Raw genomic sequence first — 15,988 nt, forward strand, 5'->3', positions numbered from 1 at the left:
AGGGACCAGACCCAGCAGCATTGTGTTCAGTTTGATAAGCAGTACTCTCCTAGTAAAACTCACCCCAGGCTCTAAAATGCGTATGGAGAGCCCCCATCGAGCAAAACTCTGCAGTACTTTTCCCGTATTTTCTTTCCAGTCAGTGCTGATTACCCAGATAATGTGTCTAAACAGAAGCTGTCCTCTCTATAATTAGCCTAATTCCATTAGTGATGTTGCCATCCACTGTTTGTAACAGCAAAATTGCTTCCATAGCAGGGATTTTACTGTCAGATCCTCTCTTATGATGCTTTGTGTGGGTGGCAGGAGGAGGGGCTGCATGGGAAGAGATTAAACAAAGCCACTGCTATTCTGAAAGTCTAATTTAATTAAGAATATCACTACAGGTGCCATGTTGACAGCCTCCCTGTCCTAGGCTCTTCTTTTCCTGGGGTTACCAAGCTCAAATCTCCCATTAGAAACTGGCTGAGTTAGCACCATTTTAGCTACAGCTCCCCCCACAGTGGCCAGAGACCACACATCCCTGACCCGCCATGGATTGGGCTGAAAGGAAATTAGTGCAAAAATAAACAATCTGAGAACAGCAAATTCCTCTTGCTTCAGTATAAATATAGCCAGCACTGCAACAAGAGGCACTGAGAGAAGTCAATTTCTTAGGGAAATATTGCTATGAGGCCTATGGCCAGCATTTATACAGGAATAAAGACATCCACAGGCAACCTAGAACTGAAGCACAGAAACTATCTTAGAGGAGCAAGCATACCTACTTACTTGTCAATGTCTAAGGATGCTGAGCCGCTTTCACCACTGGCAGCTTTACTTCTTGCCTCTCTCTGACGCCGGGTGAGCACTGGAGGAAAAACAAAGGGTTACCCGCCATCCACGCCAAAAGCATCCCTACACCATGTCCGAACGCAACATGTTTCAACCTCTTCCACTCAAGGCTGCAGCAGAAGTGATGGCAGAGGCAAAGAAATACTGGACTGGGACTGGCAGGGTCTTCTTTCCTGCAGAAGAGGTAGCTGGCCAACTCTCCTTTTTTTGGGGTGGAGGGGGATACTGAAGGAGTTACCTTTCCTGGACTCAGAAGCCAGCTAGCCATTTCACACTGTAACTTGTCTTCTGCCAGAAACAGCTGGATCAACAGTATGCAGTTTACAGTAATTTTAAAGCTGACGCGCAGCAGCACAACAGCCTGGGAGAAGAGTTACACAGCTGCTCCAGCAGCACAGCACCGCTCCCTGCCAAACTGAACACCTGTGTCTACTGCAGGGGAGGGAGCGTGGTAACTGCGAGCTCAGGGGGAAGGAGAGCTGAGGCAGGGGCTGTGCAGAGGCACCAGCCCTTCCACAGATGTGGTAGGAAGAGTGAGCCTTGCTGGGGAGGGATACAGTTCATGCTGGAAAGGGAAGGTTACAACAATTAGCCTACACTCGCTGCTTTTTCCACTGCCCATGTGAACCGGGGGTGACCTGTACTACTGTCCACATGCAGCTCTGTGGGGCCTCTGGATGAAGATATCTACCAGCTCTATCAGTTGTGCTGCTCTCCAGCGGCAGCAGGGAAGGGCCAGCTCCGACACACTGGGAAGCCAGGGAGATCCCGGCTGACCAGCATGCTGATGACGGGTCCAACAGTTTCTGTTCCTTCAGCAAGCCCAAGCAGCCTTTCCAAACCTGCTCTCCAGGCATCTGCAGGGAGCACATCAGAGCGTTGTCTCTTTCAGTCGAATTCCTCTCAGCGTAATCCTGTTGACATGCCACCAGCAAAGATCCTCGGGGAACATATCAGATAGCTTAGCTTGCTTCACCAGGGACGTTCAAGACTCCAGCTCCAAAACAGATGTCACAGTAAGCACACTCAGGCAAGCTGGCTAAGGGGACAATGCAGGGAGCTGTTTTACAGCCCGGTAACATTGCTTCCCATACTCTCTTTAGGAGAAAGGCCTGAATCCAAGGTACAGGCACAACAAACCTGTTGTTGTTGGCACATCATCTGTGATAAAGAAAGGGACGCACAAAATTTTGTGCAGAACAGAGGGAATCCTTCAGAGTTTTAGCAAAACACCATTTCCAGAGTGTTAGGCAACCCCAATATCTATCCACGATGCTGATACAACACAGCCTTTCCCTTTAGTAGCAATCGCCAATCTGCAGCCATGACAAGCAAATGCACTGCGAGATGCTCAGGAGCTGTTGGGGCTGACAGGAGACATCCATGCTGAAGAAACAAGCCAGAGCGTTTCCTAGGATGTGGCTATTGTCTCGTAGGCAATGACTGATACCAACAGCTCATTTCTCACAGGCACCGAAGTGGATGTCTCTCTTTAACTTAGCCTGGCTCAGATTCGAAGTGGCAGCCTGACGAGGAGGACTGATAACCACGGCCACCCTCCAGGCCACCCAGCCTCCCAAAAACCCAACAAACACATGCGTTTGACAGCGCGGTGAAAGCTGCTCTCCAAATCAGCGTGCACTCGTTAATATTCCTTTAACACCGTCTCGGGAGCCTCGTGCACCAGCTCAGGTGTTAATCAGTTCTATTTTCTTCCAAAAGCAGTGAACACATCTGGCATAATGGGCCCATTAGAGATGTCTGGGACCAGCTCTGCAGCTGCCCAGGGGAAGACCCCCAGCTGTGCTGCTGGAAGCAGAGGCACAGGAGAGAGAATGGGGCCAGCTGGCGAGGCACAACCCCTGCCAAAACACACCGGCCGCCCCAGGAAGGGACTTCAGAATACGGGAAAACACTTGCCATGGGGAAAATCCCCACCACAGAGCAGTGCTGACCCACTGCGTGACAGGAGCCTTGTAACTCTCCCAGACGCGATGCTCTTCGCTGGGTCAGACACACTCTGCAGCCCGAGAACAACCTTTTCCCTGGCTCGGCATTTCTTCTGCTTGACAAGTCATCCTTGGCCTGCTTGGCTCCAGCTCGCACCCTGGGGAAGAGGAGCAAACCCTCCCCAGCACGGCCCCGCTGTTAGCACGCCCACCCCAGGTACCTCCTGGGGCTGCCAAGTCAGGTCGGCACACGGAGCTGCAAGGCCGCAGTCACCAAGCTCCTCACCTCGCTGCACGACCCACCCACAGTTCGACCCACCAGCTTCCTCCCCATTCTCACTACCAGCCGTACCACTTTTTGTGCAGGATCCTACCACTGGCAGGCTCGCCAGCATCTTGTCCTTTCTCAAGAAGTGATGAAGCTTTCCTCTGCACCCATCCTGTTACTCTTTCTGCTGTATCAGTGCCAATTCTGTTGATGCGAGGAGCTTTTTAACAGCACCAGTGCTGCTGCTGAAGACTGACAGCTGCATCAGGTTGCATCTGAGGCTTTGGGAGGAAGGGATGTACCAAAGCCTCATTTTCCTGGGCTCACTGGGAACTGAGAGGTTGGGAGCATGTAGATGGACGGAAAGAGGAATAGAGTATGTCCCAAAGCTCGACTACTTGCTGTACTCAGTAGCGGCCAAGACTCGCTTCCAGACTGAGACCAGCAGATTCCTGAGTTGGCAGCAGCAGCGGGTGATGGATGCAGCAACTCCAGCAGAGAGCCCCTCTCACACAAGCAAGCCCTTCAGCCGAGCGCATGAAGGAAGAGGGAGCTGGCACAGCATTTCCACGGCTCCACTTGTTCACTTGGAATTAACAACAGCCACTGAGCTGGAAACCCAGGACCTGAACCTTCCCCAGCCTGGTACAGTAGCTAACGCAACAGCAGGCTCTTCTTTTTTATTTACTCAGACCACAGGAAAATGGAAATTCATGATCAGATTTTCATACTGCCCAGGTATGTGGTGGCCTGGGCATCCAGCCAGGGCAACCATGTACATATGTAGGGAAAGCAACTGTAACTGATCTTGCCCAGCTAACTCATTTGAAAACCTGCCCTTAAATATCAACTGGACTGAGCTGGCCTCCTGATACGTAACACTGAAAGACTTCAGTGCATGATTAGAAGAGGGAAGAAGAGAAGTAAAACCAGCAAGAACCCATCCTTTTGTAATTTTAAAACAAAAAACACTGACAGCTATAGTCTGCAGAACGGCATAATCTGCAATTCTAGAGACATCAGGAGTAAATCCAATTAATAAGTCTCAAGACCGACCAGGAACCCCTGACCCAGTGCACCAAAGGAAAACTGAAGCCGTCTTTTCTTAACAGATCAGGACATGACTTAGAAGGCAGAACTTTGATTTTCTCTCACACAAGGCTGTTGCTGTGCTCTCGAGGAAGCCAGCAGCCAGCCAAGAGCACAGAGTGCTGCAGCGGTAGAGAACAGCTTCTGGACCCACGCAGGAGCTGGCATTTGCTTCAGAAGACAATTCTCCCACCTCTTTTTTCTCCCCATGTATTAGCTTTACCTATGGATTTTGTGCTAGTGATGGATGCCAAGGTAACAGCCCTGGAAACAGAGTCCTTTTGTACCTGCACAGCTGTGCCAGGCTACTGTCCGGCCTCTGCTCAGAGCTAAACATCATCCCTGCCTATGCAACCCAAACCCCACTGACCAGCCCATCAGCTGAGACCTCTCTGGGTGACTGCTGCCTTTGTACAGCGGCTGGGAAGCGGACCGAGGTGCCCCACAAGCCAGAGCCCCAGCAGGCAGGCAGGATTCTGCCCCACGTATGTGCTGCTCCAAGTCCAGGATGCCTGCAGTCCTGCAAAGAGTCTTGGTGCAAGCAACACGGGCGTCACAGACTGTTACGGCTAATGAAGCCTGGTGTCTACAGTGAAAATACTAGAATAACTGGCAATAGAAAACCCAAATTACTGTGATTTTGTCCCAAAACCATTGCTCTGCTTAGAGCCATTATTGTAGACCAAAATCCCTTTTATTCCAGGCTAGTTTTCTTACAGGGGGATTGTTCCAAACAAGCCAGAACAGCAGAGTAGCAATTCCAAAATAACTACCCTTACAAACATCCCCAAGGAGACCAGTCTGGAAGCAGAGTGGAAAGGCCAGCCTTGAACTCTGTCCTGCTGAAAGCCAACACCAAAGGAAAGAACAAATTTCCTCGCACTGCCAAAGAATTCAAAGCCTTTTCCTCATCACAGTCAGGATTCCCCAGGATCAATGGATATACCCACAGTCCAGCCGCACCAGGGACTTGATTACCACAGGGCCAAAGACATTCCTGCTAAAAGGCATACTAAAAATTCTGCTCCGTTTGTAGCGCAGAGAAGACCTTTATCAGTGTTGAGGATGGGAGAGGAACTGTGACCATCTGTGATTTGCCCAAGCTGAACACTTTGCTGGTTTGTGCCTGCAGAGAGAACTCCCCAACAAAATTCAGTACCAAGCAGCCCCTACTCTGGCTCCTGTTATCTTGACAGGACCCATGTCATATCCTCGAAGATTTAGTATAACAGGGACCTTGTATTTTAAAGCTACATCAACTGTGCATTAAGATTACATGATGAAACTTCCTCCTGCTAGAGGAATGCAGAAGTTACAGTTCTTGTACTAGCTCTGATTTGCTCAAATTGCTTAAACACCATAGATTTAGGTTGCATTTAATAACCCAGTGTGTAACTGAAAATTATATCTTCACAACCTGAAAAGTTAATCTTATTACAAGCTAGTACTTTGATATTACCTGACATTGTGCTAACATAGACTTTACATTTCAAGCAGCAGCTAAAACATAACTTATTGAATATGTTGATAACCAGCCAGTGTATTTGTTCACTTAAGCTCTACAAAGGTTGGCTACAGAAAACTGATAGGGAGAAGACTGCAAAGAGGATTAATATGGGCATTCTGACCGTGCTTCTATGCCTCACTCTTCACATGAAGAAGAAAAATCCAAGCTCCCAGATCAATAGCTATCATTTTGCAATTTTAGAGGAACAAGAGGGAAACTTTTCTGCAATCTCTTGCAGCTGAACAAGCCATTTTTGCACATACAAATGTCAGACTCATTGCAGAATGCAGGCCACGCTTGGAGTGGTACAGAACATTCTCCCTTCTCGAGAGCCGTGAAGGATGCTCACCTGCGTGGCTCAGGAGCCTGCCATTTTCTACCACTAGCAGATGCTCTGCAGGTCCTCACAAAACACACAATAGACATGTCTTATGAGTACTGCTTGAAGCATGATCCTGGGGTAATATTTGGCTTATACACTTTCCAAGGGACTAATAGTGTGCTGAATTACGAAGTCAATCAGACAGAAGATGTCTCTGTGCAGGCGGTGCTGGAAACACAGGAGCCTCCAACTCTCCTGGCCAGCTTGGAGAGGGAACAAGGCAGGGTGAACAAATCTCCCTACATGCCACACCATGCACCAAATATCCTGACAGGGACAAGACTGCAGCACCTGGCCACAAGTAACAGGGAAGGGGGACGAGAAACAAAGAGCAAACACACAGAAGCAGTGCTTGGCAGACCTGGACTGTCCTCGCCAGCCTCCTCTCCCACAATGCCGTTGCAGTACATGGCATGCAGCTCGATCTCTGTAGCTAGAAAGCCTTGGTCACACAGCGGGCACGACACATGGTCAGCAGCTGTAGGACTGCACTCAGACACAGTCCTGCCAGCATCTTCATCTCCACCAGCCTAAGGAAGAAGAAGAAAAAATTAGCCAGACAGTTAATTGTGCTGTTTCTCTTTTTTTTGCCAGGTGCAAAGCTCCGTGCTGTCTGGTAGCTACTCACCCTCCCATAGACTCAGTTTTTCTTGGAAAGTTTTATTCTCCCTTCATCAAATACCGGTCAGAAATAACACCACTGGCTGAGTAAACTGTGCAGCACTAATAACTAATTCTTCCTCCAAAGGCAACATGTCCTGCTGAATCATGGTGAAACCTCCCTGCACAGCCGTGCACACCATTTAAGGCAAACATCACCTGCACTACCACGGAAAAATGGCAAAGCTTCCATTAATCAGGAAAGCTCAGAAGCGAAACTGATGGAAAATTCATGGGGCAAAGCAAGAGTTCAACACCTGACTTGTGCTCATCAGTTTCTGGACATGATCCATGCTACACAGGCAGCACTGTCTGGGAACACAGCTTCCCCCAGGATGAAAGGAGGCTGCTGTGCTCTTAGAGAGTCCGGAGAGATCACTGGGAAGCTCCTCCTCTCCAGAGGAGGTGGCTGGAGCAGTCATCAGAGGGGACACAGATCAAGGAGAGAGGCTATACTGTTAAAAATCCGTGTCACACAAAATTACTAGCAGTGGCTTTTCACCAGGGCAAAATGTCACAGCCCGTGTTTGTTCTCCAGATGCCATTACCACTTACTGACACTCCCTTTTTGCATTGGTTACACAGCTGCAAAGGTGCTCCACTACCCACCCGCAGAGATACAGCCTTCTCCCTATGCTACTGATGTTCCCAAGACGCAGCAGACTGCTGTCATCTCACTTGTAACTAGATCCCTGCCCAGTCAGGCTTGCTACAATATTTCTCCACATTTAAGAAAGAACCTTCCCCTCAATGATTAAAAAGTTATTTAAATATTAGCCATGCAGAAGAAACCTATAGGAAAATAATATAGGAGAGTTTTCTGTTCTTAGGGCTAAGCAATGACATGTAGACAGTATGCAGCAAAACTGCTGTCTGCTTCCCTCCGACAGTATAATTTCAGGGAAGCAGTAATTGGGGTCAGCCAAGATGCTCGGTGCCGCTGGAGCGCTCTGTCGCATTACACAGTTTATTACTTGCTTTTCCAAATGAGGGTCTGATCCTGACTTTTATGTCCTAAAGGAAAGGAGGGTGCTTTGTTGACTCAGAGGAGCTATGCTAAAAATTGCAGGACTGGGCCTTAAACTGAGAATCCACCTCACAAAACACAATTCTCCCAGCCGCTGGCTGAAAGGCTACGGCACCGAGCCCCAGGAACACCTCTCATTTCCAGGGAGGCTCTCTGCCCTGGATTTCTGCGGAGGAGTTGCCAGAAGAGTTCCTCCAGCCGAACACAGGCTGTTGAAGTACATCACTTACAGCATTAGCACTCGTACCCTGCTCTCACATCTCAGTGTCACTACATCTTGTGAAGTCCTCACCATGGGGCGTCACACAGAAGAGTCATAAAAAACAACATGTGTCAAATATGAATGATCAGATCAAACCTGCATTATCCTAGTCAGACAACACATGTAAAAAATATGATGGGAAAAGCAGCAGGCACTGCTCCTTCTAGCTGCCATTTTTAAAGCAATCTTAGGAGATCACCGATTCTGCACACCCTGCCCACCTACATTCAGTGGTAAATTACTAATTTTAAGTGGAAACGCAACATTCTGTAACAAAAGACACCACGGTCCCAAAACTGCTTGTACAAAACCTTGCTGTAACAGCCTGGAAAACCTCAACTGCAGAACCAATCACCCCTGTCAGAGGCAGAGACTGTTGCCTCTCCTCTTTAGCAGAGGAAATTGCCTACAAGACATAGTACTTGCAGCCAACAGCCAGCCAAGAGCAATGCTAGAGGCTGAGCTCAACAACAAGACTCCTGTGTCCTGGCTCAGCACCTGCTAGGAAGAAGTCAGTCCCAGCGGTCTGCGCTCGCTTCATGCTAACCGCTGATGCACGTTAGCTGTTTCTGCTGTCTTCCTGGAGGGCTGCAGGCTCCGGACTGGTACCTGCTGCCAGCAATAATGTTGTCAAGTAATCCCTAGGAAGCCCCACCGCACTGCTCCTGAACACCGCGCTGATCGCCTTGTGCCGTCCAGGCGGAGGTGTGAGACCCGGGGCACCCTCTCCAAAGCACGAAGGACAGGGCAGCATCCTGGCCACAGACAAATGGGTCATGAACGTGCTTCGGTGGCTGTGGCTACCCAGCTCAGCACAGGACTGCTGCCTCTCCCTGCTGCAGTCTCTAATTGACTGAGCAGTGCTTTGAGATACCTGCAGAATGAAAGGCACACGAGAGCAGAAGCTGGTTTATTAAGAGGCCTGTGACAATGAGACATCGGAGCTGCAGACACACTGTACAAGCTGCAGACTCCCAGAATGAGCTTTCCACAAATGAATCCTCTTGTCAAGAGCTGTACGATTCTGTATTCATGTACCCTGCCAGAGGAGTACTTGGCAACCCCTTTGATATCGCTCTCTAAATTAATAGACAAAGGGAGTTTTATCAGAAGCAGGAACTGAAGTCAGATGTCGGTACAGCGACAGCTGCAAAGCAACTGCTGCGCAGGTGTGACAGCGCAGGGAAAGGAGCTGCACAACAGCGCACATCTGCATTGGGAGGTAAGAGGATGGCCCTGTCACTGACTTACTATTGCTATTAACTATTACTGCACAAAAATCAAGATTCCCGGGCTCAGGTCACTCTCCTTGGACTGCAAACCACCACCAGCCCTCAACACTTCAATGTCATTTTTATCCCAGGCCAGTCTCTCTGGGTGAACCTCCCCTCTCAGCCTCTTGGAGATGGTCTGTGGAGAGCAAACACCAAAGTTCAGAGGACTGTAACAAAGTAAAGCGTGTCACAACAAGAGTGACTGAGATTTACTAGGACTCCCCTCACAGCTCCTGGGGTCCCTCTGCATCGCTGACCATCACAGCACTCTGAGCCTGGAGAAGCAACAGCGCTGCCGTCCCCACTGATGGCATCCTCCAGCGCAGCAGTGTGCATGGTATAAAAGAAAGAGCTGGTACTGATAACAACTCTCCAGCTACAGGACTGAAAGGATCCAGAGGCAGCTGCACACAGCTCCCAGCCAAAAGAGACTGGAGTGATGAAGCAGTGGAGAAAAGTGAAGAGGGAAGCATTTGTGAGGATCCCAACAGCAGAAGCCCAAGCTCCCAGCTACCCAAGCGGAAATGCTAGCACAGCCCAGCTGAACCAAGGTCTAGAAGGCAGGACTGAAAACAGGACCCTTCCCCAACTTCAGGCTCTTTTACCTGCATAGGTGCATCTCTGCTGCCCGAACAGAGCTCTTCTCTCTCTGCCTCAATAGATTCCAGTGGATTCGTCTGGGTCTCTGCAGAAAAACACCTCTGTGTCAGCACAGGTTTGCAGCCCCCACACTATCTCCTCACTTATTGATGTAACTTAGCCCATTTCTTCTTAACAGCATTTTCACAGTTCCAAAACATTTTTCAGACTTGCCACAAATGTTATCAGACAATGTGCAACAACACAGCCGGATGAGGGGTTAAAAGTCACAGCACAGTGGTGTGAGGACAAAGCCACCGCAGCTTTGCAGCTTCATGGGGAGTGAGACTAGACACAGGGAAAGTGCGTGGGACACTTGCTGGGATAGAGACAAAGCAAGAATAGAGCTCTCCCTCACATTGAGACAAACAGAGCTCTGGTTCTACGGTCTGCCTCGCAGTCACACCTTCTTTAGACCTCCACGTCTTCCTTAGCAACAAAATATGCCTCCAAGCACCATCATGACCTCTCTCTCTCTACAGCTGCTCGTGAACAGGAGCAGTCTCTTCATTAATTTTTTTCACTTAAAACCCTGAACTGGAAGATCTCCAACATGGTAGGAGAGACCGAGGAAGAAAAACTCACTGGTCCCAAACAGGTTTAATTAACACAAGACAAAAATTATTACAGCTCTCATGCTTTACACACATGTTGACACTGAAAAATCTGAAAATTTCTTGATTGCCTTGAAGAGACCACTCCTGATGCCTTGTTTTGAATGATCCCTCCACACCCATATACATCCTGGTGCCTCTTCAGCATCAAGTCCCCAGCAATCACTGGTCACAGAACTGTCTTAGAGGAAAGAGGTCCAAAACCAGGGAACAAAACAAAATTACCTGGATAATTTCAGCCCTGACAAACAGAGCTGGGGAAAAAAAAAAAATCTCGTTTTGTTCAAATAATCTGAAAATTCTCTTCTTTCCTCTGAATTTTATAAGTGTGTAACTTTCAGTGCAAAATTCAGAACATTCTAAAGTGCCTCTTACCTGGGCAAACAGAGATCTCTTCTTCAGCAGAGTTTTCTGTAGCAGTATCTGGGCTCCTTTTACTGCCAAGTGGGGTCAACATGGAGATGCTGTTCAAAATATAAATATAATATAAATCTCCAATCCAGTAGGCGTGACAGCACGCACCTGCTTGTCTCACGCAGTTCAGAACAGCAGACGATGCCATAGTGGTCAATAACTGATAGCCAGAAATGACCAGGATTAAGAGCAAAATATGGGTATAAAACGGTGTCCTAAGCAAAAAACCCCAAAGGGAACATTTTTTCTTCTAAAAGCCCTTGACAAAAAGGCATGAAGTGTCACTGTTTCATGTCGGGGGAGCAAAAATACCTGCTCACAACTGTGGGACTCTTGATTCTTTCTACTCTTAGAAGACTTGGGAGTTGTGCAGGTACCAGCACTGTGCTTCCTTCTGTCTGGGGAAGGAAATCCTCAGAGAGGAGAGACACAGACTTGCTTTATCCTGCATTACCCTCTCCCTCCTCACACTGCTAATTTTCTTCCTTATTGCTGTGCATGGCAGTCAGAAGCAGCACGGATGCAAGACAAGGCAAGGCTTCCCCTAACAACATTAGTGTAGCGGTTCCTCCAAGCAGCACTGGGTACTGCTCCTCTTGTTTGGACCTTCGGATTCCTCCTTTATTTTTCCTCCCCCTACACTGCACAGTGTATTTCCGAAACAGGCAGGCATTGCTGAGTAAGTCTGGCACCCATGCTGACACACTCCGTGCTTTGCGTGGCTTTCTGATTAGCCTGATCAAGTATGCAAGAACATACTTTAAAAACATGAATCCCCATACCGACAAACAGAAGATTTATTAAGCTCAACCACAGGCCTTAGAGAGGAGAGAACAGCCACTGCTGATTTATGATAAATAACAAAATTCTGATAGGAAATCACAAGTGGCTTTTCTCTCTAAATAAAGCATCTCAAAGCATTTGTTATGAATCCAGGCTGAGCGTGTTTTACTCTGTGTCTAACATCAGGGCTCACTTCAAAAGAACTCACACAAAACAACTTGCTGTGACATTTATAAAATGGGCTAATCAATTTGAAGTCAAAACACATTTCTTGCTACACCAACTATCTGCTGGTAACAAAGCCTATAATCATTTATTAAAACCCCAATCTACCATGCTCTGTACAAAGCGTAAAACAATCGGGGAGAGTGGCCCGCAGAAAGCAAAGCAGCCTCTTTTCACTGCTGCCACTTCTAAAACTGCTTCACTACCTCCAGACAGTTCAGAGCCATGTTTTCCTATTAAGCGCTGCTGAGGCCCACCGGCCGGGGTGCCTGAGCCTTACCCAAGAGAGGACTGCGCTTGGCAAATTACCAGGAGCCAGATGGCAACGCTTAATGTGCACAAAACTGCGAAGACTGCAGCCATTTCTTGCCTTGCTGCAGATGTGCCAGCTGCTCAAGGAGGGGCCGCAGCACCCAGGTGCGCCCCGGCCCCAAGGGGGACAGCCAGGAGCTCCTGGCCAGCTTGTGGAATGTCCCAAACTAACCCCATCAGCTACACCAAAGGAAAGAGGTCCCGCTCCTTTCATATTCAGCCCTGGCCTCTTCTGCGTTAAGCAGGCAGGAGGCCAGCGCTGCAGAGCACACACCTCAGTGCCTTCTACGCAAGCACACAAGCTCAGACTTCAGCTGTCACAGACTCATCAGCCTCGGCAGCAACTGCAGCCGCAGGTTCCTCCTGCTCCCCAAGGCGAGCTTTAAGCTTGTTAGACAGGTGCAAGCAAGAGGGATTTTCATACTCTGCATATTGATATTAACTGCTCAGGCCAAATGCTGCTAGATCAGAGGAAAGTTGGCAGTTTTGTTCCAAAGCAGGTTTAAATTATAAAACCCAGCAAATTAAAAACATGACATTATCTGCCCTCTCTTGTAACTTGCTGCTTGAATCCTCTCCCATTTGCCCTTCTTCTCCCAGAGACTTTGCTGCAGAATTGCATCCCACAGGAAGAAGAAAAAAAAAGGAAAAGAGGAGTAGGCTTAAATCTGAAGAAAATCATGTTGACTTGTCCCACACCTGTCATCTGCTGAAGTGGCTTTTCTGGAGCACTGCACTCTATCTTTGGCTGATAGGCAGTGCCGTCTGGCTTCCTCCTCCCTTCTTTCCTCTTCAGCAGTAAGGCAAGAACATAAAAATACACACAGAAATCCAGTAAACCCTCCACCATGCTGCCTATGTGCCTTCCCAGACAGACCACGTGATGACATTGCTATAACTCACTTTCAGCTCACCTACCCATCTCCACAGCTTTACTGCACCATGTCACATTAGCTTCAGAGGGCAAGGATCAAGTCCTTCTACTTGTACTAGGATGCACCTTGCACATTTTATAAAGTAACAAGAGTAACTGATCTCTTCTCCCCAGTTGTATCCCACCTCTCTCCCACGCTGCACCAAAGCCATGTATTTCTAGGGAATGTTAACAGCAGCGACTGCAGACAGCCTTTCCAGCAAGCCCTGCTGCCAGGCCCTGCAGCGAGCCCCAGTGAGACTGTGCCCCAAAAGGCTCCAAGGAGACTGGAAGAGCCCAAGTCACCAAAGCGAGCCCATGGGCCCCATGCTCTGATATCACCCTCCTCACCTCTGTGCAATTTGCATGGGTTCCCCATCTTCATGCACATCCTCTGCAGACAGCATCTGGGAGGCCTGGAAAGGAAAATTCTGATATTATATAAAACAACGTACACAGCTAACTGGGATCTGCTGGGTCATCATGGCATTGCACCCAATCTGTTATGTACTTTTTTCTGGAAATGGCTAAGTATCCATCCTGAACTAGTCAGCTTTTTACCTCCATTACTCCTTTTGATAAGGTGTTTCAGCAGCTCCTTGCAATAATGCCTGGCAGTACTTTTTGCTACCTAGATATGTTCCTGGACAGTCCGCGGCCATTCACTCATGCCAACCTTGTCCATCACCTTCCATACCCTCTGCCTGTTCCTATATCTACCCTGATGTACTTGTAGGCAGCAACCACAGCTCTTCTCCATCTCCATTTGCGCTGAGCTAAACAATCCAAGGTTTTCAGTGTCCCCTTGCACTCCCTCAAGCACCCCAGCAGCCCTGACCTACTCCAGTTTAAAATCTGTTTTCCTGAGCTGGGATGACCTAACCAATTGGTACAGCTGATGTTTGACCACGAGAAGTACTTTTCTGAAATTTCGTACAGATAAGATCTGTTGCATTTTTCATAACTGGGAAAATCAGCTGTCCCAATCAAAGAGAGGGAACAGATTAACCTGCACAATCTACAGCTGGTAAATCCGTGTGCATTTTATCCCATTTTTCATTTAGCTCTACAACTCCACTTGTTCTTTCCTTTAAAATTTGTTCAAAAGCCTTATGTGCTGCCGAGGTCAGGCTAACATGCCAGTCATTACCCAGATCCCTTTCTTCTTCTTCAGTGTACACGTTACACTTGCCATTCTCTAATCAGGTGGAATTACAACGGTTTATTAGCAGTCCTTGCTGTCAGGCCCATGATTTCTCATGCTAGTTCTCAAAGAAATCCAAGGGGTTTTCCTCCCCCTTCCTCGAGTCTATTAAACTCTCAGAGTTTGATTTCCACCATAGGTTTCAACTCCAATCAGCTCCACTCCTGGATGGCTGATATACTTCCCCAGCAAGCCCCAAAACAAAGCCTCCGGCCAGATTTCCCTAAAGTGACTCCAACCCCCAAATATTCTGTTTTATCTATGCTGTTCTTTATTTCTTCACAGCCTAATTCATCATTAACATAAAATACCACACCTCCTCCTTTATTTTTATTTCTCTTTTTCCTGAGCTGTGCATATCTTAACAATGCCTGTGCCCTGGTCATGAATACTGGGCCATGTTTCTAGTACACGTTATAAGGTATAACATCAATTCAGGTCACCAGACTTTAACTCTCCAGAATTGGGTCTTTTCCCTCTGAATCTTTTAAAGACCAAGAGTCCCCTAACCTTATTTGAAAGGCTATGAAGGAAATTGATTCTATTAGCACTGAAGTTCGTTAGTGCACGTTCACAGGCTATAAGATCTCCTGACAACCAGGATTTGCTCTGTGCAAACATCCCTTGGCTGCAGGTGGCACTCGCAGCAGTTGGCCACTGCCAGGGTGGAAGGTCTCTGCCCGCTCCAGGTGAGGGTTTCAAAGCAGGGGTACAGGCAGGCTCCCTTGAGCACAGCATTTGCAGCTTCATTCCACTGGTACGGCACACAACACGAGGCTTGTTCAAGGACAGCTTTGAGTCTCCAAGGATGGTTTCTAGCCTCAGCACAGCCTAAAATCTCCCACCGTCCCCACCAGCAAAGCAGCCTTGGTGGTACTGGGGGAGGCCCAGCGCAGTACAGGCAGCAGGCGTCTCCAAGCGATGCAGCATACTGGGGACACAACTGCTCTGGGCCCCTCCTTTGTCACTGCCGGTGGAATTGTATTTGATAGAAGGAAAAAAATGGAGACAAGGCACAAGCAAACATCAAACATATCGATCTTGCAAGTAAATCACCTGCACTGGCCTCAGTGTGCGACTGCACAGAGAGGCTAGAGAAGGGAGCAACCTCTCAAGCTGGGAGTGATAAGGCAAATGAAAGGGCATTTAGAAATTATTTTCTCTCCAGTAAATAAAAGACTGGCAAATTTTGGGCTAGGGTTGAAATTTTAAAGTCTGCTCCCCCTCCCCCTTCCTTATTTTTTCACCTTAAAAATACCAGAAAGACTACATCTACATACACATTATGGCGCTTTGAGAGAGTTCTTGTGGTCAGGATGAGTACATTACAAGTTCCCACTCAGCACCACTAAAACCTCTTTTCTCCCCAAGAATTAATTAGGTATTAGCATTAAACAGATAATGTAAAAAAAAAAAAAAAAACCCCACAATTTTCAGTACTGATTAAAAGTTCATGCCCTTCCCAGCTGCTGTAGCTTTCCAAGGGCTTTAGCGTACGCCTCCATAGACCTGCGGGCACCCCAATCTTCCAGATTAATGACACCTCCATTTTCAAAGGAAAAGACACAGGGAAAAAAAAAGCAGTATGCCTTAAGAACCTTTCAGGTCTTTTGTATCTATCCTAAGGAAATT

General features: G+C 48.0%; 1 protein-coding gene across 8 annotated transcripts in view; it reads right to left on the reverse strand.

The window, feature by feature from the left end:
• The window catches only part of UIMC1 (ubiquitin interaction motif containing 1), a 38,987-nt gene that overhangs the window by 3,477 nt on the left and 19,522 nt on the right, over window positions 1-15,988 (reverse strand). For 5 of the 8 annotated variants that reach the window (XM_075715823.1, XM_075715824.1, XM_075715822.1 and 2 more), the window contains 5 exons: window positions 13,504-13,583; window positions 10,881-10,969; window positions 9,858-9,937; window positions 6,391-6,559; window positions 772-850 (listed from right to left, as the gene is read on the reverse strand). In XM_075715823.1, the coding sequence (XP_075571938.1) occupies window positions 772-850; window positions 6,391-6,559; window positions 9,858-9,937; window positions 10,881-10,969; window positions 13,504-13,583 (497 nt within the window). Of the gene's footprint in view, window positions 1-763; window positions 851-1,713; window positions 3,638-6,390; window positions 6,560-9,857; window positions 9,938-10,880; window positions 10,970-13,503; window positions 13,584-15,988 lie in introns of those variants that run through there. The other 3 variants (XM_075715825.1, XM_075715830.1, XM_075715827.1) reach the window with 3 other exon arrangements.

The sequence above is a fragment of the Pelecanus crispus genome, chromosome 8, assembly GCF_030463565.1.
Source record: "Pelecanus crispus isolate bPelCri1 chromosome 8, bPelCri1.pri, whole genome shotgun sequence".
Lineage (NCBI taxonomy): Eukaryota > Metazoa > Chordata > Aves > Pelecaniformes > Pelecanidae > Pelecanus > Pelecanus crispus.